The sequence below is a fragment of the Eleutherodactylus coqui genome, chromosome 7 (genome assembly GCF_035609145.1).
Source record: "Eleutherodactylus coqui strain aEleCoq1 chromosome 7, aEleCoq1.hap1, whole genome shotgun sequence".
In the NCBI taxonomy this organism is placed as follows: Eukaryota; Metazoa; Chordata; class Amphibia; order Anura; family Eleutherodactylidae; genus Eleutherodactylus; species Eleutherodactylus coqui.
In genome coordinates, this window is record NC_089843.1 from 211,325,055 (window position 1) to 211,349,343 (window position 24,289).

General features: G+C 45.5%; 1 protein-coding gene across 1 annotated transcript; it reads left to right on the top strand.

Annotated features, from left to right (window-relative positions):
- Positions 1 to 4,973: 4,973 nt before the first annotated feature.
- Positions 4,974 to 23,231, top strand: LOC136573118 (putative nuclease HARBI1). Its single transcript, XM_066574314.1, has 4 exons — positions 4,974 to 5,054; positions 11,772 to 12,481; positions 18,210 to 18,578; positions 22,336 to 23,231. Coding segments are annotated over exons 2-4 (1,059 nt in total). The 5' UTR covers positions 4,974 to 5,054; positions 11,772 to 11,793; the 3' UTR covers positions 22,338 to 23,231.
- The last annotated feature ends 1,058 nt before the right edge of the window (positions 23,232 to 24,289 follow it).

Here is a 24,289-nt window from a genome sequence, read left to right on the forward strand (position 1 = left end):
AGTGAATAACTTCTGTATGGCTCATAATTAATGCACGATGTACATTACAAAGTGCATTAATATGGCCATACAGAAGTGTATAACCCCACTTGCTTTCGCGGGACAACCCCTTTAACCCTTTAAATACTGCTGTCAATGGTGACAGTAGCATTTAAATACCCCGGCGGATATTCTAGGTTATTCTAAACAGTTCACTTACTGTCATGTACTCTGGGCACATCACGCCTCAGTGGACGCAAGGTGGTATCGCATCCAAACAGGACATGCTAGGTGGAGAATTAAGATACCACACCAATGTACACTGGAACACCAAAGGGAAGAATTGCATACTGGACTCATGGGCAGACATAAGGACTGAGCTGACGACTGAAACACACACTATACATACCTGCACACATAACAGATGGAATAGCTATAAAAGTATGAGGTATTAGTTTGTAAATTGGCTGAGTCACTTAAGCCCACAACCCCGCTTCAAGGGTCCCCGTTATCTTGTGGGTCCCTACACTCAAAAGACAACTACCATGTGAAACTTGCCTGCATGTGGGGTGCTTGTCCCGAAAGTTGAAACTTAGGAATCTACCTCTTCCTAGATGGCAAACGATCCACAGCAGGACAGAATGCAGCTCACACCAACACACCAGGGATTTGCATGCAAGACAGAACAGAACTGTACATAAACCTAGTCTGGCCACCTGCACAGATCCAATGAACATATCACTGGTCACACACAACACAGACAGAACAGGATTATTCACTTCCCATGTCTGGCAACCTGCACAGGCACACAAAATACGTCACTGTTCACACAAAGACACACAGACACCATGCATGGAGCAAACACCTGGGTGTTGAGAAATTAGCATCCTCTAGCCAGAAGTGCTGGTATATATGTGGAGCAGACCAGTGGGGATTGGCTGGCTGGAGAAATCCACACACAGCCAGCTCACACACCCAACAGCTGTGAAGCTGTGCTGCTGGAAACCTGTATAGAACAGCAGATCCCAGCAGCACAACCTGACAGAACCTCCCCTTTAAAAAAGGGGCCCCTGGTCATTATGTTATGTCTGGGGCGCTACAGCACCACGCCTCGTCACGGACGCAGAGAGGCGTCTTAATAAAACCGCTCATACTATATGCTAGGACAGATTACACCACTCCAGGCAAAAAAAAGAAATAGAGGCCTTTCCCTTCTCCTAATCAGGAGAAGTGGGGAACCCCTGCCTAAAAGCGGGGTAGGCGTCCTAATAAGGACAACCCTATGGGCTTCACCTAGGACCTGACTATCCTTGATTAGGTACCTGGAGAGATACACAAAACACAGGAGACACCACTGTTCACACCTACACACAAAACAGGACTGTTCACACCTCATGTCTGGCCACCTGCACAAACACACAGAACATGTCACAGTTCACGCCAATAACAGAACAGGACTGTTCACACCTCATGTCCAGCTACCTGCACAAACACACAGAACGTGTCGCAGTTCACACCAATCACAGAACAGGACTGTTCACACCTCATGTCCAGCTACCTGCACAAACACACAGAACATGTCGCAGTTCACGCCAATAACAGAACAGGACTGTTCACACCTCATGTGTGGCCACCTGCAGAACAGTTCTCTGTTTACACAAATAACACACAGAACAAGAACCCAACTCAGAACTGTCATGCATACAGATATCAAACAGTAGCTAGCACAAGTGTTCTCACAGCAAGGGGAAAGAGTCAGACACCAAACTGACATAAAGGGAACAGAGTCAAGCATCACTTACCGGACAACACACAAAACATCAGACTTCTAGAGGCCGCACTTGTCAAAAGGAGGGGGGAGGGGGTCTGCATAAGATGGAGACAGGGAATACAGGTGTCCAGACTGTCCTCAGGGAAGACAATAGAAACACTACAAACTAACATGCATAACACCCAGCTCTGAGTAGGAATGACAGAAAGAATAAAATGACCAGCATCCTATATCTATAGTAGCTGGTAGTTATGTGCAGCAGACTGGCAGATTGGCGGGCTGGAAAAACTCCACACCCAGCTCAATTATACCATAGCTGTTTGATTTTGGTACTGTATATGGAATCTGTCTAATAGTTAGACACTGCAAAATTAGCCCGTCTTATAATGCGGCAGAGTTATCATAGTGGCTCATTCTCATGGTAAAACTGGTGCATGCTTAGACTTTCTAGTCTTAAGTTTATACCACCTATTAGTTGGTATTACAACATATTTCCAACAAGCCACACCCCTTTCCTGTGAAGCTACGCCCCCTTTTTAACCTACTGAATAAAGTGTCTAAAAGTCTGTAAAACACATCAAAAGTTTGCTGCAAAGCATGTTAGACAGTTTACTGGTGCTTTTTCAATAGTAAATCTTCCCCAGTGTGTTTAGTTCTGGCAGTGTATTTAGGTACTAAGCTTGGTTTTGGGACTGTGTATATCTAAAGTACTTGGTTCTGGTACTGTACGTTATAATCTTGGGTTCTGTACATATGTAATGTACTGTTTGTATGAGCTTGGTTCTGTGACAGTATGTATGTAATATAGTTGTTTCTGGTAGTGTGTTTATAAGACCTTGTGATACTGTATATATACTGTATGTATTCTAGTAATGTATGTTATAAAAGATCGGTTCTAGTACTGTAGATATATATTGTACTTGTTCTGGTGCTGTACTAATCTACTGAAGTTGGTTCTGGTGCTGTATTTATGTTATGAGCTTGGGTCTGGTGCTGTTGATATGTTTTTGAATTTGGTTCCGGTACTTATTTTTGTACTTAGGTTGGTTCTGGTACTGTATGTACAGAGCTTATTTTTTGTGCCCCATTTATGTACTAAGCTTGGTTCTGGAACTGTATTTATGTTATGAGCTTGGTTCTAGTACTGTAAATTTGTAATCTACTTGTTTCTAGTTCTGTACTTATAAGATTGTTTTACTGGTACAGTATTTATGCATTGAGCTTGAATCTGGTACTGTAACAATCGAAGGTGACACACAAGTTTATAGGAAATGACTGTTACATACAATAATATTGTTCTAGATATACTGTATATGTTGAATATTGTCAAATTTGTCATCAAGTTAGGAATACTTTTCCGTAGCACGCTATGACATGGGGGTCCCGCACCTCTATCATTATCAGCCAAGAATGGTACCTGTCGTTAAAAGTTCGAGTCCCACCCATTGGTTACTGCACATTACGGTGGGTTCATAAGCAGGGAGCAGCTTACACGGCACATCCATAGACCCCGGCGTCAGTGCTGTTGATGGTTACACCCGCAGGACGTGTAAAAGGGGCCCTTTATCACCTATAACAACCTCTTGTGAAAGTTTATTACTGTAAATGAAATCGGTAAAAATGATCATTCCTATTCTATTTTTTTTTTTTTATTCTAATTTGGTTATTTTAGCGCTTTTTTGACTTGTAAATATTTGCCTTTTTTTTTTTGCCTGAAAAGATTGAATGCCAATGGAAAAAAAAGGTTTGGGAATGCCAGAGATAAAAATTTAGATTGGCAAAGAAAATGCAGGGTTAAATCTCCGAAGAAGGCTGCATTAGAGGGTGGGACTAACGGAGGGGAAATGAGATGAGAGGAAGTGAAACACTTCAGTGTTCCTGGATCTGAGCAGGTGGTAACACAGCACTCTACACACGTTTGTATTTGTTTGTGTCAGGCGTGTAGGCTTGTAGGCTGATGCATAGGCGGTGGAGGGCAGCCGGCATGTATGACTAGTTGTGCAATCATTCTTTTGTCCTTGCATCAGCAGCAGCAGCAGCATGCACAAGGCCAGGACTCAAGAACTTGATGCAGGCTTTGTGTTACTGCTTTCCTAAATACTTTTACAAGGAATGACGTTTAATCAGAGAGCACATTCGTTGGGTCTATGTATGACGTACCGAGCAGTGGATACTAGATCATGTTGCAGGCATGCATGCAGGGAGGAGGAGAAGAGGAGAAGGCAAATTACTTGCAGCTGCCTATTTATACTCCGACAGATTATGTTTCGTATCACTGTATATTATTTAGTCACTTCGAACCAAGTAACGGACCGCTGCATGTGATGATGTATGTGATATTTCTTTTAGGATCTGCACAATACAGCTAAAGAAATGAAAACTCAATAATAAGCAGTATGTTTTTGGACCTGGAGCAATTGTGTTGGACCTTCTTCAGAATTTAGTTTCCATTTAGAGATGAGCGAGCATTGCCCTTAGCGAGTACCTGCCCGCTTGAGAGAAAAGGTTCGGCTGCCGGCGCGGGTGATAGGTGAGTTGCAGCAGTAAGCAGGGGGGGAGAGAGGGAGAGAGAGATCTCCCCTCCGTTCCTCCCCGCTCTCCCCCGCCACTCCCTGCCCGTTGCCGGCAGCCGAACCTTTTCTCTCGAGCGGGCAGGTACTCGCTAAGGGCAATGCTCGCTCATCACTATTTCCATTATCTTAAATATTGGTGCATACAGTATTGATTGTTTTCTCCATCTCAAAGCATACTGGCTGTGGCGGTGTTCACATCTGCATTCCAGGGTTCTGGTTTCCTGCTCCGTTTTTGGACGGAACGGCGCCAAATGGACCCTGTTGACTATGACTGTGTCTATTTGGTCAACGTTCAGCCATCCAGCATTTTACTGGATGAAGAAGTCTCTCATGCAGGACTTTTTCTTACTGTATTTTGTGTCGGATCCGTGACCGGACCATCGAACGCCGACGTGAACATAGCCTTAAGAAAGAACGACCGCCTTCAGACTGGCATACTCTACCTGGAATTGGCTGTCTGTGTCTTAGATATGACATCCAGACTTGTGCCGTTCTACTCAACTGAAATGATAGGACTATACAGTAGATATTTCTGCCGCCGATGCCCTCGTTAGCAGGGTCCTCTCGCCTCTATCACTCATCAGTCCATGTTTTCTATACTTCTTTAACTTATGTAATGTACTTTGGGTGGTTTCACATCTGCACAGGGAATCCCCATGGCTGAACGTCTCCATCTCAGGACGGAACCGAATAGTGCCGAAAGGTCCGTTCAGTTTCCACTTAGCCGCCTGGTATGTAGACGGAAGAAAATAAACACTGAATGCAGCGCTTTTTCTTCCAGTATGAATTTCATGGGAGCTGTGTTGCGATACCTATGGTCAATGCTTTCTGCTCCATCCATTGACCATAGTGACAGTGGCACCAGGAATCAGGTGATCAGTGAGGATCCAAGCTGCGGGTCCCCACCCATCTTCTATTGATGAAACTATAGATATTATTGATTAACCTGATTGTCCAGGGTAGCACATTCCGGAGAACTGGTGCAGCTTGGGAAAAATCTTGGAGATGGGAGGTTCAGATTACAGAGGAACTTTGTGTTAGGCTTATTAGCAGAACACAGAGTACAGATAGAGTGGTAGACAGAGATGAGGAAGAGATATAGGGCAGCACTGTGGAGAGCTTTATGGATGAGAGTGATGAGTTTAAACTGTATTCTATAGAATTTAAGCAACCAGTATGGTGACTGGCACAGGGTGGAGGCATCGGTGTAATGACTGGCACAGGGTGGAGGCATCGGTGTAGTGACTGGCACAGGGTGGAGGCATCGGTGTAGTGACTGGCACAGGGTGGAGGCATCGGTGTAGTGACTGGCACAGGGTGGTGGCATCGGTGTGTTGTGACTGGCACAGGGTGGTGGCATCGGTGTAGTGACTGGCACAGGGTGGAGGCATCGGTGTAGTGACTGGCACAGGGTGGAGGCATCAGTGTAGTGACTGGCACAGGGTGGAGGCATCGGTGTAGTGACTGGCACAGGGTGGAGGCATCGGTGTAGTGACTGGCACAGGGTGGAGGCATCGGTGTAGTGACTGGCACAGGGTGGAGGCATCGGTGTAGTGACTGGCACAGGGTGGAGGCATCGGTGTAGTGACTGCCACAGGGTGGAGGCATCGGTGCAGTGACTGGCACAGGGTGCAGGCATCGGTGTAATGACTGGCACAGGGTGAAGGCATCGGTGTAATGACTGGCACAGGGTGAAGGCATCGGTGTAATGACTGGCACAGGGTGAAGGCATCGGTGTAATGACTGGCACAAGGTGAAGGCATCGGTGTAGTGACTGGCACAGGGTGGAAGCATCGGTGTAGTGACTAGCACAGGGTGGAGGCATCGGTGTAATGACTGGCACAGGGTGAAGGCATCAGTGTAATGACTGGCACAGGGTGAAGGCATCGGTGTAGTGACTGGCACAGGGTGGAAGCATCGGTGTAGTGACTAGCACAGGGTGGAGGCATCGGTGTAGTGACTGGCACAGGGTGGAGGCATCGGTGTAGTGACTGGCACAGGGTGGAAGCATCGGTGTAGTGACTGGCACAGGGTGGAGGCATCGGTGTAATGACTGGCACAGGGTGGAGGCATCGGTGTAATGACTGGCACAGGGTGGAGGCATCGGTGTAGTGACTGGCACAGGGTGGAGGCATCGGTGTAATGACTGGCACAGGGTGGAGGCATCGGTGTAGTGACTGCCACAGGGTGGAGGCATCGGTGTAGTGACTGGCACAGGGTGGAGGCATCGGTGTAGTTACTGGCACAGGGTGGAGGCATCGGTGTAGCAGTTGGACAAAAAGATGAGCCTGGCTTCTGCATAGATTGGAAAGGGCAGAGTTTAATGAGGGAAAGACCAATCAGTAGTGAGTTACAATAGTTAAGTCAAGAATGGATCAGAGCAACGTAGGGAGTAAAGAAGCACAGCACACTGAGGAGGGGTCGATCTACAGTGTCAATTGCTGTAGAGAGATACAGAAGAATCATTAGAAAGTAAATGCTGTTAGATTTTAGCTATGAGGGCAGTTTCTGTAAAATATAGAGTACGAGAACCAGAATGAAAGGAGTCAAGAAGAGTGTTATCAGAGAGAGATACTTTGGTGAGAGTAGACCAACATTCCCGGAGTTTGAAGATAAAGGGGGCTGCAGTTAGCAGCGTGGGTCGAGTCAAGAAACTTTTTTTAGTAGTGGAAATATGACTCCATGGTTAAAAGAGGAGGAAACATACCAGTAAGGTTAAATATTGTAGTGAGGCGACTAATGACAGCCGGGGAAAGAGACTGGATGAGGTGTCCAAGTGACCCTTGTAATTGAAGACATTAGCTGATTTTCTCAATAGGAGTTCAACAGGCTCAGAGCACAGGAAACATGTTTACGGCATATACAAAGCTTGCCGGGGTCCACATCATGGGGTGAGAGTGGAGGGGAAGCTGCTTGGTCCGGGCATTGGTGAGAGTTTCATTGTAAAGTTTGGCAGCCAGATCAGATTGGGACAAGAGAAGGAAGATCTTGGGACATTGATGACTGTAGAGAGACTTTACACTAAAGTGTAAAACCAGAGAGAGAAACATTTTCCATCTTTCTAGCCTTTTTTCATCGTCTGATTGTAGAATGTTGTATTCTGTTATACAGGACTATGAGGAGGCGGCCATTTTTCCTGAGCTGCATTTAACAGCATTTAGAGTTATGCTTTACAGCAGCTTCATAGGCCTTTCACACAATCGACAGGAAGGGAGTCATTGACTTCTCTTGGAGACTGTCCTAGACAAGCTATGTGATATGTGCCGAGGGTCCTTTTGCAGGGAGGGGGAGTAGTCACAGCTTATTACATCTTGTAAATGGTGGATGCTGTGTTACCTACATAGAGGTGTCACCTCTCAGTGTAATCCTGCCTGTGATGTTAGTGAGATGATTACTGCAAAGCTTTCTCTACAGATCTAGAAGTGAAGACTAGTATTAGGCTCTGTGGTCAGTGTGAAAAATGCAGGATTTTAGGATTTTTTTAAAAATATAGATTGTGACTGAAAATTTAAAAAAAAAGAATCTTCAAAAAATTCTTTAAAAATACTGTATTTTTAATGTAAAAATGTGATTTTTATGTAACAGAATTTTCTGATGATGAAATGAAGGACGCCATGTTGACAGCGCAGTTTGGACATCATTGCCTATTAAAGGGGTTGTCTCGCGGCAGCAAGTGGGGGTATACACTTCTGTATGGCCATATTAATGCACTTTGTAATGTACATCGTGCATTAATTATGAGCCATACAGAAGTTATTCACTTACCTGCTCCGTTGCTAGCGTCCCCGTCGCCATGGATCCGTCTAAATTCGCTGTCTTCTGGCGTTTTTAGACGCGCTTGCGCAGTCCGGTCTTCTGCCTGGTGAATGGGGCCGCTCGTGCCGGAGAGCTGGTCCCGTGTCATCATCGTAGCTCCGCCCCGTCACGTGTGCCGATTCCAGCCAATCAGGAGGCTGGAATCGGCAATGGACCGCACAGAGCCCACGGTGCACCATGGGAAAAGACCCGCGGTGCATCGTGGGTGAAGATCCCGGCGGCCATCTTGGAGAAGGAAGAAAGAAGTCGTCACAGAGCGGGGATTCGGGTAAGTAATATATATATTTTTTTTTTTAACCCATCCCTTGGGTTTGTCTCGCGCCGAACGGGGGGCCTATTGAAGAAAAAAAAACCGTTTCGGCGCGAGACAACCCCTTTAAATAGGCCCCTTTTATTTTATGAATGAATGTCCTGAGAAGTCTTCTTTCCAATTCTTTTCCGTTGGTACAGTGGCAGTTTTTCCATCTGCTGAAGACCTGAATGATCTGACTAGAACAGTTGCGAGGGATAGGCAAGCCAACTGAAATGATTGTGGTTGTCATGTAGCACAGGCCTAGACTGTAGACTGTTTTACTGTTTCAGTTCAGACATGATTGAAGGGAGGAAGCATTCTGGAAGCCGTCAAACTATGACATTCCTCGTATCAAGGTTTTCTAAAAACACATTTACTTAAAGGGGTTGTCCCGCGCCGAAACGGGTTTTTTTTTTTTCAACCCCCCCCCCCCCCCGTTCGGCGCGAGACAACCCCGATGCAGGGACGTACAGAAAGCTCACGGGAGCGCTTACCTTAATCCCCGCGCTCCGGTGACTTCTATGCTTACCTGTGAAGATGGCCGCCGGGATCCTCTGCCTCCGTGGACCGCAGCTCTTCTGTGCGGTCCATTGCCGATTCCAGCCTCCTGATTGGCTGGAATCGGCACGTGACGGGGCGGAGCTACACGGAGCTACACGGAGCCCCATAGAGAACAGGAGAAGACCTGGACTGCGCAAGCGCGGCTAATTTGGCCATCGGAGGGCGAAAATTAGTCGGCACCATGGAGACGAGGACGCTAGCAACGGAGCAGGTAAGTAAAAAACTTTTTATAACTTCTGTATGGCTCATAATTAATGCACAATGTATATTACAAAGTGCATTAATATGGCCATACAGAAGTGTATAGACCCACTTGCTGCCGCGGGACAACCCCTTTAAGGCCCTTTTACATGGAATGTTATCGTTCAGAAAATCGCTTGAACGAGCGAAAAGGAACAATAATTATTCAATGTAAACACAGTCAACGATCAAACAATAATTCCATCACTTATCGTTCATTTCATGGAAGCATAAAAACCATCGTTGGCTCGTTCACTAATCGATCAGTTTAAATACCGATCATTCAGTCGTTCTCGACTGAAAGACTGAATGATTTAGCAAGTGAATGAGCTTACGATGTATCTGCCGGTATAAGCAGGCTGCATGAGCAAAGGAGAGGACTGTGACATTGTTCACTCATTCCAACGCTATATTGATAGGTATAACAGCACCTTAAGAGACTGGAGAACCTCTTCAGTAAGGCAAACTGATGACCATGATTTGGCCATGACTACCCATCTCTAAAAGCTTCCCATGCACTTAGGATCATTCTTTGAAAAATGAATGTGCATGATTGTCTTCGTTGGCCATCAACACAGTATAGTCTTCCAAAAATGTGGTCCAGTTGGAAATTTTCAGCTATAGTTGGCTATAAGTAGAGGTGTATGGCATGATTCACCAAATTTGGATGATCACTTGCCACTTTGCACAAGCCAACTGTGTTCTATAACACTTTTTTTCAGTTTAGTCTGGCATATTGCTGGTGGGATTATTTGTATGAACAATCGCATGGACAACAGAAAGGTCACAGGCAGGCAGCAGCACAACCCAAATATCTCAGCAGTGGGGCAACGATGCAAAGTCACACAGGACCAGAATCCATGGACCCAATATGCAAACCATAAAGTGAATGTGACAAGATCTAGGGTGCAGTAAAAACTAGGTCTTTATTCTTCCATGAAGTGCAGCAACGTTTTAACCAATAGTTCTTTATCAAGGTCTTGATCAAGCAGCATCGTTTCGACCAACAAGGTCTTTATCAAGGTTTTCATTAAGCAGAAACGTTTCAACCAGCAGGTCCTTAGCAAGCTTTATCAAGTAGCAACATTTTGACCAACAGGTCTTTATCAAGGTTTTTGTCAAGCAACAGCTTTTCGACCAACAAGTCTTTATCAACCAGCAACATTTCGACCTGCAGGTTTTTATCAAGGTTTTCATCAAGCAGCAACGTTTCAACGAGCAGGTCTTTAGCAAGCTTTATCAAGGTTTTTATCAAGTAGCAACATTTTGACCAACAGGTCGTTATCAAGGTTTTTGTCAAGCAGCAACTTTTCGACCAACAAGTCTTTATCAAGTAGTAATGTTTCAACCAACAGGTCTTTATTAGAGATGAGCGAGCGTACTCGGAAAAGCACTACTCGCTCGAGTAATTTGCTTTATCCGAGTATCGCTGTGCTCGTCCCTGAAGATTCGGGTGCCGGCACGGAGCGGGGAGCTGCAGGGGAGAGTGGGGAGGAACGGAGGGGAGATCTTTCTCTCCCTCTCTCTCGCCCGCTCTCCTCTGCTCCCCGCTGCGACTCACCTGTCAGCCGCAGCGGCATCCGAATCTTCAGGGACGAGCACAGCGATACTCGGATAAAGCAAATTACTCAAGCGAGTAGTGCTTTTCCAAGTACGCTCGCTCATCTCTATCTTTATCAACCAGCAACATTTTGACCAACAGGTCTTTATCAATGTTTTTGTCAAGCAGCAACTTTTCGACCAACAGGTCTTTATCAAGGTTTTCATCAAGCAGCAACGTTTCAACCAGCAGGTGTTTAGCAAGCTTTATCAAGGTTTTTATCAAGTAGCAACATTTTGACCAACAGGTCGTTATCAAGGTTTTTATCAACCAGCCACATTTTGACCAACAGGTCGTTATCAAGGTTTTTGTCAAGCAGCAACTTTTCGACCAACAGGTCTTTATCAAGCAGTAATGTTTCAACCAGCAGGTCTTTATCAACCAGCAACATTTCAACCAGCAGGTCTTTAGCAAGGTTTCCATCAAGCAGCAACGTTTCAACCAGCAGGTCTTTAGCAAGCTTTATCAAAGTTTTTATCACGTAGCAACATTTTGACCAACAGGTCTTTATCAAGGTTTTTGTCAAGCAGCAACGTTTTAACCAACAGGTCTTTATCAAGCAACAACATTTCGACCAACGGGTCTTTAGCAAGCTTTATTATGGTTTTTATCAAGCTTGATTAGGACCTATTGGTTGAAACATTGCTGCTGTTAATAGAAAGAGTAAAAGACCTTGTTTTTACTCGATTCCCTGTCACGTTCACTTTACAACCCCATGGACAATTGATGAGCTGCACTGCTACTAATCTACGTCTTATAGGTCTGTAGAAGAAAGTGTTTTCTCTTAGATCAGTAGTAGTATAATGACTCAATGGCATTGATACCCTTCGGTTATCTAAACAAATGCTTAGCCAAGATACATTGCTGGACTTCTAGTTTACCCTTTGTGGATTGATCTTGATGTTTGCATTTACGTCTCTCCTTCTTCATCTCTTCCAGTCTCACCGTGGATCTCCATGCCATGTTTCACATCAATGAAAAAAATGCACACCGAAAACTATTGCAGCAAGTATCCAATCCCAACCAGAAACACAGAGAACGCATTTTTAGACCAAGAATATCCCTTTTTGGATTAAATGAAGAAGAAGTTAGATCTAGGTATCGCTTTAGCACCGAGGTTATTATTGAGTTATATGAACAGATTCAGCAAGACATAGAGCCAAATTGTGAAAGGAATCACGCCGTACCGGGAATGGTTAAATTGTTGAGCGCTCTCCATTACTTTTCTTCGGCATCGTTTCAGGGTACGGTGTCCGCTCTCTCTGGCATATCCCAGCCTAGTTTCAGCCGCCACTTAACACAGGTCCTAAAGGCCATTAACAAGCTAACACCGCAGTATATTGTTTTCCCATCAGATAAAACAGCGATACAAACAATTGAAGATGGCTTTTATAAAATGTCATCTTTTCCGAATGTCATGGGGATCATTGACTGTACGCATGTTGCTCTGTCGCCTCCAACAGAAGATATTTACAGAAACAGTAAGAATTTCCACTCGTTAAACGTCCAGATGGTGTGTGACTCCGACATGAGGATTCTTAATCTAGTAGCAGGCTACCCCGGATCTACCCACGACTCCTATATCCTAAAACATTCCAGTTTACATACAATTTTGGCTTCCGGAAATCTTCCAGACGGTTGGATTTTGGGTAAGTAGACTTTATTTTGACAGTATTTACTTTTTTATTAAAGTGCCCAATACTTTACAAGGCAGATGAAAATATGGTCAGACAACACTGGTGAAGGCACAAAAGTTTTGTCCTGCTCTGATGGAGAGGGGTAGACTTTCCTGGTCTACTCAGCACACTGAGACGTTCCGATGTCTCCCTACTCTGTGGCCGGACGGATGTGGCCTGCAGGCCTGGAGTTTGACACACGTGTTCTAGATGTATATTTTGGGGACTGAGGTAAGGGAAGGGGAAAAGATTCATTTAGCACTTAGACTTTTTTTTCAACTTTTCGAACTCAGGGCTCAGTCACACTGGCGTTTTTATACGCGGGTAAAAACGTTCGCACTGCGGTCGTCAAAAAAAATAGCACCTACAAAAGATAGAACATATGGGGGGCGATGTACGTGGTCACACGTGTTTTTGTGATAAATGCAGTGCGAACGTTTTTACGCACTTATAAACGCGCGTAAAAACGCCCGTGTGACTGAGCCCTAAGTCGCTTTATATGAAACGACTAATGTAGGCAAATGAAAAAAGAATGAGTAACACTCTTTAACCCCTTGCCACCCCATGACGTAAGGGTATGCAAAATGACGTACCCTTACGTCATAGGGATGGCGTGAGATCATAGCAGATCTCGTGCTATCCAGCAGCGGGAGACGGCTGTCAGTAGTAGCTGGCGTCCCGCTGCGACAGTGGGTAGCATCGGAGATGCGCGCCCCCCCCCCCCCCCCTGCCATGCCAGAGAAGTCCTGCATGCCTTATCGTAGCGATCTGCAGTCCTGCTGTGTAATTCCCTCAGAGGGACACAGATGGTGTAAAAATAAGTGCAAAAATGTTTAAAAAAAAATGTGTAAAAACCCTTTTTTTAATGCTTTTTTTCATATTAGCATAAAAAAAATAAAAAATCCCACATATTTGGTATCGACGCGTCCGTAACGACGTGTATAATAAATTGAACACGCTTTTTATCCTGCAAGGCAAAAAGCGTTTTAAAAAACGCTAAAAAAACTGAGACTGAATGCAAATTTTTAGCATTTTGTCTCCCAAAAAACGCAATAAAAGTGATCAAAAAAAGTGTGTACCCCAATGCTACCAATGAAAACTACAGCTCGCCACGCAAAAAACAAGCCCTCATACGGCCGCGTCGACGGAAAAGTAAAAAAGTTCTGGCTTTTAAAAAATGGAGATGGAAAAATACCAAAAATCGTTTGGTCCTCAACGCCAAAATCAGCCGTGTCCATAAGGGGTTAAAGAAAGTGCCATTATGATACAATTTGGGGTGTAGTAAAAATTGTCCAAAAATAGTGGCTTCTCTGGCCAGTTTGTTGTAATGCAAAGTGTTGAGAAGTGAACTAAAGCAAGTATCTGATTAGCTGTGGATAACAACACTTGTATCTAAGGGTGCATTCACACGAACGTATATCGGCTCGGTTTTTACGCCGAGCCGATATACGTTGTCCTCGTGTGCAGAGGGGGGGGGGGGGATGGAAGAGCCAGGGCCAGGAACTGTGCTCCCGCCCCCTCTCTGCCTCCTCTCCGCCCCTCTGCACTATTTGCAATGAGAGGAGGCAGGACGGGGGCGGGGCTAAGGTCTGGGAATTAGCCCCGCCCCCGGCCCACCTCTCCCCATTGCAAATAGTGCAGAGGGGCGGAGAGGGGGCGGGAGCACAGTTTCTGGCCCTGGCTCTTCCATCCTCCCCCCTCTGCACACGAGGACAACGTATATCGGCTCGGCGTGAAAACCGAGCCGATATACGTTCGTGTGAATGCACCCTAAAACTGAAAACTACCCTACTTGTGGAAACTTTCATCACTTCCCCTTACCCCATTAAGGTATACGAAGGCCGCTCACTAAAATCAGGTGCTCTGCTGCAGAGAAAAACACAGTACTTCCCTTGCAGATTACATCCGGTCTCAGGGGCCGCCAATTACCAGATCCCATGTGTAGGGAGAGATGATGACGTAACACTTTTCAATCCAATTTTGGATTCAGGGTTTCCTAAAAGGCTTTCTGTTTTTGCTGTTATGCAACGGTGCCATCTGCTGGCTAAAGCCAGTGTGTGCACGCCAGAGAAGGTCCGACAGCAGAGTGGCTGGCAATAGACGGTAAGAATACCCTGTCGGATGTCTTCTGACATTGGAGCTGTACAAGCTTCAATCCGAATGTAGGAAGACGTCAGATAGTGGATTGGAAAGGGTTAAGTAAGTAATGACATGTAAAATCTAAACGTTTGACAATTGTCTCGCTAAAGTGTCATGATTAATTTAGAATCACTGAAAGGAGATTATATTCAAAAAGATCTTTTAGTCAATCATGTTCCTATTATGATCCAACTCAGTGCTGAGCGTATTCTTAGTAGGCCTCCAAATACACCACTCTTCACACGGCATCCTTCAAATGTCCAGAAACATCTGATGCTTCTTTTAGACGAGCCGATTCTCGTTTGAACGAGCGAGCGACCTCACGAGAAATCGTTCAGAAATAGAGATGAGTGAGCGTACTCGGTAAGGACAGATACTCAAGTGAGTATCGTCCTTACCGAGTACCTGCCTGCTCAACTGCAAAGCGCTGTGTTGCGGGAGGGAGCGGGGAGGGGGGGGGGGGGGGGAGAGAGAGAGATCTCCCTCCCGTTCTCCCCCCCTTTCCCCGCCACCTGAATCCTTGCGGGGCGAGCAGGCAGGTACCCTGTAAGGACGATACTCGCTCGAGTATCTGTCCTTACCGAGTACGTTCGCTCATCTCTATTCAGGGCACTCTGAACCCCTTTGACAGAACCTACCTCACAGCGGAGCACCCATCCCGAAAGGGACGACCCCACTACTTTTACAAGGACAGGTCCAAGGTCAGAGGGGAACCAAAGTACAACAGTCCAGGGACAAACCAGAACACAGGAGCCAGACAGGAGAACTGAGCAAGCTGACTTGATCAGGAACACTGAAATATAACTGGCAGCTCCCAGCCAGGAAGAAATGGGTTATATAGGAAGTTGGAAGAAACTGATTGGCTGACAGAGCTGTCAATCACCAATCCACTACCTCAGCTAACAGCTGCAGGACTAATTAACCCTAACTAGACAAGACCAAAGATATTAACCCTAGCTAGTCAAGATAAAGCCCACAGTAGCAAAGGTGTGCTGGCAGTGACATGACAATATTGTTGTATCTGCAGATGGCGAACTAACGTGTTTCCAGCATCAAAAATGGGGTCTCTGGTGTAACAACTCGGATCGTAGGATTGCAACATAAATGTTATTAAATGGCAGCTCACATACTTAATTGATATATTGGATTGTCTTTTTTATGGAGGGAGCTCTCACACATTTGATTGTCATATACGTCCAATCTATGACTCGTGGTCCTTTCTTGGCCAAGTAGTGTCTTGTGTTTAACTTTCCAGAGACATAAACTGTCCTATTCCATCTGAACAGCCAATGTACAGGGGATGGACAAAAATATGGAAACGCCGTACAAAAAACATGGGCTTTTAAAGGGGTTGTCTCGCGGCAGCAAGTGGGGTTATACACTTCTGTATGGCCATATTAATGCACTTTGTAATATACATCGTGCATTAATTATGAGCCATACAGAAGTTATTCACTTACCTGCTCCGGTGCTAGCGTCCTCGTCTCCATGGTGCCGTCTAATTCTGATGTCTTCTGGCGTTTTTAGACGCGCTTGCGCAGTCTGGTCTTCTCCCTGGTGAATGGGGCCGCTCGTGCCGGAGAGCTCGTCACCGCGTCGTCATCGTAGCTCCGCCCCGTCACGTGTGCCGATTCCAGCCAATCAGGAGGCTGGAATCGGCAATGGAACGCTCAGAGCCCATGGTGCACCATGGGAGAAGACCCGCGGTGCACCATGGGAGAAAAACGCAGTGCATCCCTGGGAAAGGAACGGCGGCCATCTTAGGGAGAAGATTTTTATAACTGCATATTTCGTCGGATCGGTGAGTAGCAAGCGGTTTAAAAACCGCTTTAAATTGCTATTTTATGCCAGGGGGGTGACAGGGGGAATGGGGTAATGTAAAATTTTGATGTTTGCCGCGAGACAACCCCTTTAAGCATTAGCACTGAGTTGCCCTTCTTGACCCCTTCTTGACAGAGAGCTTTCCCAACAAATTTGTGTTTACTTCACCTCTTTCCCTGCTCTGTGTGATTTTGGGAGCCAGTTGGTAACAGCAGCTGAGTGGCTCAAATCCCTGACCAGTGGAATCTTGTTGCTCGGGCAGATATATTCTTTTCTGCCTGGCAGCATCTGTGTCATATTACATCCACTTAAGTTACATGGGATTATAAATCATATTTCAATAAGACCTGTAGAGACTGATTTTAGGGCATGCATTTTGTACATTGTTTCCATATTTTTGTCCACCCCCTGTATGTTATATAGATACTACTTCTTAACTTTTTCCGAAAATCCCTGCAGCTTATTTGTTTTACTACTGTGTTTCCCCCAAAATAAGACCCTCTCGTATATTAATTTTTGCCCCAAAAGAGGCGATAGGTCTTATTTTCAGAAGAGGTGTCTTATCTTACTTACCTAGCAGGCTCAATTCAGGTCCTTTTCACGGCTTTTGCAGTCTTCGGCCGCTCACAGAAGATTGGTTCGTTGAGCACTGCATTGATTGGATGAGCAGCGGTCGATCAACCAATCACAGTCATCGCATTGTGGAGGAGGGATTTATGAAATGGCTGAGCTGCGGTATTGACTGGCCGATTTACATATCTCGCCTCCACAACGCGATCAATGCAGCACTCGATGAACTAATCACAGCCATCGCATTGGTTCTTCTAACACTGCATTGATTGGTTAAGCAGCGCTCAAAGATCAATCAGAGCCATCGCTTCCTGGAGGCGGGATTTATGAATCCTGTAACCAGAAAGTGTTCTTCTGTGGGTGGCTGAGGACTGCAAAAAGCGTGTCAGAGCTTCTGGAGAGCAGCAGGAGGGACCTTGACCGAGCCTGCTAGGTAATGTATTCTTTTTTTTTTAATGTAATGCAACTAGGGCTTATTTTCGGGGTAATGCGTATATTTCAAGCGGCCCTAAAAATCTTGAAAAATCAGAGTAAGCCTTATTTTTGGGGTAGGTCTTATTTTCGGGAAACAGGCTAGGTGGTACAAAGTATATAGTAATTCTTGGTTTACTGATTCATTAAACTCATCTACTACTCCCCGATCATCCCTATGTGTTTCTTAGAGCTCTTTCCCTCTCACTGATTGTTCAATATAGCATCAAATCCCTTATGTTTCCTGACTTGCATAATAGGCATGCTTGCTAGAAGAACGCCCGTTGCGTCACACTTGCAACCAGACAGCGGCCCGTGCCGGCTCCTACCGTGTTTCCCCGAAAATAAGACAGTGCCTTATATTAATTTTTGTTCAAAAAGGTTTAACTTTTTTATATGTATAGCTGCCTGGACACTATTTAAATTGACTTTTTTAATTAACTGTTAGCAGGGCTTAATTTTGGAGTAGGGCTTATATTTCAAGCATCCTCAAAAAGCCTGAAAAATCATTTTGCATCCTCAAAAATTCTGGAAAGTCATGCTATGTCTTATTTTCAGGGTATGTCTTATTTTCAGGGAAACAGGGTATGTCAGGATGGAATTGATACAATGTCATAGACAAGATGGATAAAGCAACTTTGTATCATGTCGCATGTTTCACCATGAAGGCTTATGTTTCTGCATCACATTTACTCCGCAGGTGACGATGCGTATCCGCTGACCGACTGGCTGCTAACACCAATTAAAGACGCTAAAAACAAAGCCGAAAAGCAGTACAACGCCGCCCACAGCGCCGCGCATTCAGTCATCGAACGCACGTTTGGGTCATTAAAAAGTCGCTTCCGATGCCTCGATCGATCTGGGGGCGTTCTACAATATTCTCCAGAAAAGGGGGCGCAGATTATCCTGGCGTGCTGCATTCTGCATAATTTGGCGGTCAGTCGAAAACTAGATGTCGATATCGTTGACGATCTGGAAGCTCCGCCTCCTGTGCCGCCAATCTCCAAGGATGAGAACACGCAAGCGGGAAAACAGGCCAGAACTAAAGTGATCAGCGCCTACTTCACATGTAAGTCTACATTGGGATGATTTATCATACATGCTGACTAAACATGGTGCACGGGCCAGCAGGGCAATGCAGACCAGTAAAACAGGCGTGTTTAACCCTTAACACTCCCTGAGGGGGATCGGGGGTCAATCCGGCTAGATGCAATGTGGGTGCCGGCTGTTTCTTACACCCGCCCACAACAGCCACTGATCGCCGCTCTTAACCCTTTAAATGCCACTATCAATTCTGACAGTCGCATTTAAATGCCCTGATCAGAGTTTGAGGGTCCAGAATGGCCCCCCAGCGATGAGATCACGAAGGCCGTTCGCTTGCCATGGCAGTTGGCTGCCAATGCAGATCGCCTATCAAGCCGTGCCTTGCATATAAAAAAATTATGGTGGTCAGAAGATGGCGGCAGAAAAGAATTATTTTTTTTAAGCAGTACAGCAAAAACCTGTATAAATTTGGTATCATAGTAATTGTACTAGGGGCTTATTCAGACATGCGTATATCGGTCGGGTTTTCACGCCCGGCTGATATACGCTGTCCCTTCCACTCACCAGCTCTCTGCTTCTCTCCTCCCCTCCAAGCGATTTGCAATGAGACTGGATGGGACAGAGCGGAGCCAGCTGACCTGCCCCCTCCCATTGCAAATGCAGAAGTGGAGGAGAGAGGCAGAGAGCCGGTGAGGGGGGGGGGGGGGACTGCGCAGAAGCGTAGATCGGCCGGCCGTGAAAACGCTGGCCGATGTACGCTCATGGGAATAAGCCCTAACATATAGAATAAAGTTATCATGTCATTCTTGCTGCAGTGTATACACCGTAGAAACAGGGGCGTAACTATAAGGGATGCAGGGGATGCGGTTGCACCCGGGCCCAGGAGCCTTAGGGGGTCCATAAGGCCTCTCTTCTCCATATAGGGAGCCCAGTACTATGAATAAAGCATTATAGTTGGGGGCCCTGTTACAGGTTTTGCATTGGAGGCCCAGAAGCTTCAAGTTATGTCTCTGTGCAGCATGGTTTAGGTATGGGTACGGGTACAGAAACAGATAGAGGGGGGAGGCCTGAGCCTTTAGTTACGCCCCTGCGTAGAAACAAGGCCACATCCTTAATGTCAAAGTCACACTGGCGAGCGTGATACAGGGCTGTGAATATCGCCTCCATATTGCGGTCCCCACCATGTCAAAGCCACCTTGCATCACCGGGATGAAGGGGGTTCTCCCAATGCTTTCAATGGGGCCAACGCTGCTGCCTTCGTCTCCCGATAGGAGATCACGCACTACATGGAACATGCTGTGATTAGTTTCCTGCATCGCGGTGCCATGAGGGAAAACATCTCTCATGTGTATGACCCCATTCTGGCCTCATAACGCACAAATCTCACACGATTTTCACGCCAGTGTGAAGGCAGCCTAAGGGGTTAAATATTTTATGTGTTTTTACCATTTCGGTAACTGGAGATTTCTTATATATGTGAATCCGTGGCTATATGTGCAAAAGCAGGAGAAAGTCAATCATCCAGAAAATACAAAAACCCGACGTACAGAAGCCATGATGCCACTATGTAGAGTACAGAGCCTTGGCCCCTAGGCTCCAGGATACCGCTTATCAGCCATTAACCCTCTCCAATCCACTGTCTGACCTCTGAAGACATTATGATTTAAGGCTGTACAGCTCCAATGTTGGAAGACGTCCGTCGGGGTTCTCTTACTGTATATTGCCAGCCTCTCTGCTGTCGGAGCCTATCCAACGTGTCACCTCATGCAGTACTGGCTTTAGCCAGCAGATAGCGCCATTGTATAACGGCAGAAAGAGAGTAAGCCCCCTAGGAAAACCAGAATACAAATTGGATTGGAAAGGGCTAAACCTGATGCAGAAGAAAAGTGGAGGAGGAGCCGATAGCGAGATTTCATTTTTCAGAGGCCCGTTGGAAAAAAGAAAAATGATTGGTTGCTTTTTTCCCTTTGCAGCAGTTTTGCACAGTTTCCTGCAGTTATAGCGCCATTCTGGTGGCATTTGTTTTTTTTCCCCATTCATTATGTAACCTTTATGTTTCATTCATTATATATAAGGGTGGTTTCCCACGGGCGAGAAAATTGTGCGATTTTCGCCTGATGCAACAATCAGTAAAAAAGCAGAATATGAAGCCAATGATTTACAATGGTTTCCTTCCCATCTGCGATGTTTTGACAACAAAAAAAAAAATCGCAGCGTGCTCTTTCTGCGATCTACGATTTTTTTTTTTTTTTTTTTAAATCTTCCATGTTTCACTATGGAGGTTTCTTTTTATCGCAACGCAACAAACGTGCCGTTCAATTTTCACATTCGAAAGTCCTATTGACTTTTGCGATAAGTCGCGCAATTTTATCGCGGGAGCGAGGTGATGCGAGATTATGCTCCAAAAGAATTGTCTTTGTTCCTGCGATTTTTGAGCATCAGCACATGGCAAAATCGCGATCGCCCATGTGGAACTATCCTTCGTCTAGTGTTACCTTCTCAGTTATTGCCTGAAAATCCCCGGAGTCGCTCTTTTCTGTTGAGTCATGTGATCTCATTCTGACCACCTGAGACTTGAGCTACATTCCGCAGCAATTAACGGCCATAGACATGCAAAAACGTTTTTCCATGTCCATGAGCGGAAATCAATGGCGATTTTCTGCTTGTGGAGGGAAAATCGCAGCATGTCCTATTCTAGCACGATTTCCGCACGGACGGCTTCCATTGAAGTCACTGGAAGCCGTCCAATTCGGGGCCGCCTGCAACGGTCACTGCGGATGGGCTGCGGAATCTGCGTCATCGCCTAGCCACGACCCGCCGTCATCTGTACCTGCATACAGATGAAGATCCACTGTAGACAGGTACGCAGGGGGTCAACAGAGGTCACCGGCTGGGGGATAGTTGGGGTAATGGGGAAGAGAGTGAGAGAGATCTTTCCTCCCCCCTCCTCTAAACTTCACCGCGCCCTGCTCACCTCCACCGCCCCCCAAAGCACGCTCAGACAAGAATGCAATTACTCGAGAAGAGCAAGGCTCGCTCTTCTTGTCCGAGCATGCTCGGTGCTCAGGGGTAGGGTCGGTGGGGGATAGTGGGGAAGAGAGAGAACAAATTGAGTAAACATTAACAGTACAGGGAGGGGAAAAAAAAAAAAAAAGTGAACCCCTGAATTTAATAATCTGTGGATCTCCCATTAGTAACAACCACCTCCACTAAATGTTTCCTGCAGCTGTAAATACGATTTGTGCAACATTGAGGAAGAATGTCACACCTTCTCTCCCTGAAGAAGTTTCATTCCAGCAATATTTCTGGGATGCCTTGCATGCAGAACCCTCATCAGGTCATGCCACAGAATCTCAATAGGGTTAAGAACAGGACTCTTGACTTGACCATTCCGAAACACAAGCCTTTTTCAACTACTTTTTAGTTGATTTGTGTACTTTAGGTCACTGTCATCATCCACCTTCTGGTCAGTGTGAGGTTATGGACTCCTGCCCTTACATTCTCCTGTGAAATGTTTCGGTACTCCTTAGAATTAATTGTTCCCACAAGGTGTTTGGGCCTGGAGGTAGGAAAGCAGTCCCAAACCATGCTTCACAGTTGCGATGAGATTTGGTGTGCAATGCTCTTTTACCCCCAAGCATTGCCTTGTGTATTTGGGGTGCATCTCAATCAGATAACTCAAAAGGGTTCACTTAATTTTTCTTGCAACTTTCTATAGAAAAAGTGTGAATGTACTTAACCACAAAGTGAATTCTTAAATACTTCTACCATTTATTTTCTAGGAAATGTGGCTGCACCGTTCCCTGCCATTCCCTGGTAGTAGTTTTGGCTGCCTGCACTCTTCACCTGCAGCACAAGGACCTCTAATGTCACGTGTCTTTATGCCATCCTGACAGCTAATGAGATGTTAGCTGCACGATGTATAGAAAATGGCTGCATCACTCACTTTCTCCAACTCCTAAAATAATCCCTACCTTGGAATGCACAAGCTTGGCTAAACTTTTAAAGGGAACCTGTCACATCCCCCCTAAGCTACGTATAGTACTGTTAGACGAGGTGGCAGGGATCCGGGTGATGGATTTTCTGTACGGTCCCGCCCTCCAGCAGTGTCCTCTTCTGAAGTTGGCACATAGCATGAAACTCTGACTCTTTTCAGAGTCCTTTGTGTGCGTGCGCTCTCTCATAGACTTTGTTAAAGTAATCACTTAATTTAAATGATACTCAGGGGGTATCGTATCCTTATCAATCGGGTATGCCTAACTATTAGTCGATGTATCGGAGAAGAGCACAATGAGAAACACTCAAATGAGAATTCCAAGCCCTTCTGTTTCATTGTTGCAATGCAGGATGTTATCTGACGTGGCAACCCACAAAAGTAAAGAATTCAAAGTCTACACAGCATGTGCGATACTTCCCTCTTAGTAAACCATTACAAAGATTAATTATCACAAAGCTGCATGCTCCGCATCTGTTAGTAAAAATTTCACTAAAATATAAGTCAATACTTTCACAACTTCTATCGAGGAGCGCATGGGGGAACAGTCAGATTTTCATGCCATGCGCCGAGTGCAGAGAAGAACATCGCTGGATCGTAGGAGCAGATGGGTATAAAAAATAAATAACATTCACCCGCCTCCCCACCTAACAGCACCATAAGTTAGTTTATACTGCTGGGGGGGGGGGGGGGGGGAGGGGGGAGGGTGACTGGTTCCCTTTAAGTATTTTAGGTACTTGGGGGGAGAGAAAGAAAGCAATGTTTTAAAGAACAGACTTAGGCGTTCCCCGCTTCTACTGCAGGTTGCCACTTTATTTCATATTATATTCACACAACTTGGAACTAGAACACTTGTCTTCCTGAAGCTTCACCGAAGAAATGGCTTGCATCTGTTGATTTCAAGCAAGGCTTTGTAGAGCCGATATTATCGTCGTCACGAATGAACTGGCTCACAGCACACGGTTGCACAGTTAACCCTTTCCTATCCGGAGCAAGTAGTATTTATGTAAAATGAAATCATTTCGTTAGATATGTGTTAGTTTATCATAAATGTATTTCCGATTCTCCTTTGCACACTTCCATATGCCGATGCACAGATCTATTCTTACAAGACATTGTCTGCCACTTGTAGTTTGTGTAATGAGTGCCATTACAATGTTCTGGTAATGTCATGCACACCTCAGTGTATCCTTGTGTCTGTAACGAATACAGGTAGTCAACACTTGTACATAAAGTTTTGTGAAAAAAACAAAAACAAAACCATAGCCTCTCCTTATTGGTGGGTGCTTGAAGGGTTAATCTAATGAAAAATGTGTTGTGTGAATGAATGAATGCAAAAGGTTGTTGCATAACTTATTAAACATGGAAGGACAAGGAGGCAGTACTATCTGTGCCTACATCATCTACAAGCAGATAAAGACCGTTCTATCTGCTTGCAGATTATGTAGGCACAGATAGTACTACTTTTCTCTATCCTCCTGTCAAGGATGTAGGCACAGATAGAGAAAGGCAGTACCATCTGTGCCTAGTTCCTTTACAGGAGGATAGAGAAAGGCAGTACCATCTGTGCCTAGTTCCTTTACAGGAGGATAGAGAAAGGCAGTACCATCTGTGCCTAGTTCCTTTACAGGAAGATAGAGAAAGGCAGTACCATCTGTGCCTAGTTCCTTTACAGGAGGATAGAGAAAGGCAGTACCATCTGTGCCTAGTTCCTTTACAGGAGGATAGAGAAAGGCAGTACC

Bases quoted from the DNA above. Each gene is read 5' to 3' on its own strand.
- LOC136573118 (XM_066574314.1), top strand. From the start codon at position 11,794: ATGTTTCACATCAATGAAAAAAATGCACACCGAAAACTATTGCAGCAA. The intron at 12,482-18,209 runs GTAAGTAGACTT...TTTACTCCGCAG, and splicing joins TCCAGACGGTTGGATTTTGG to GTGACGATGCGTATCCGCTG.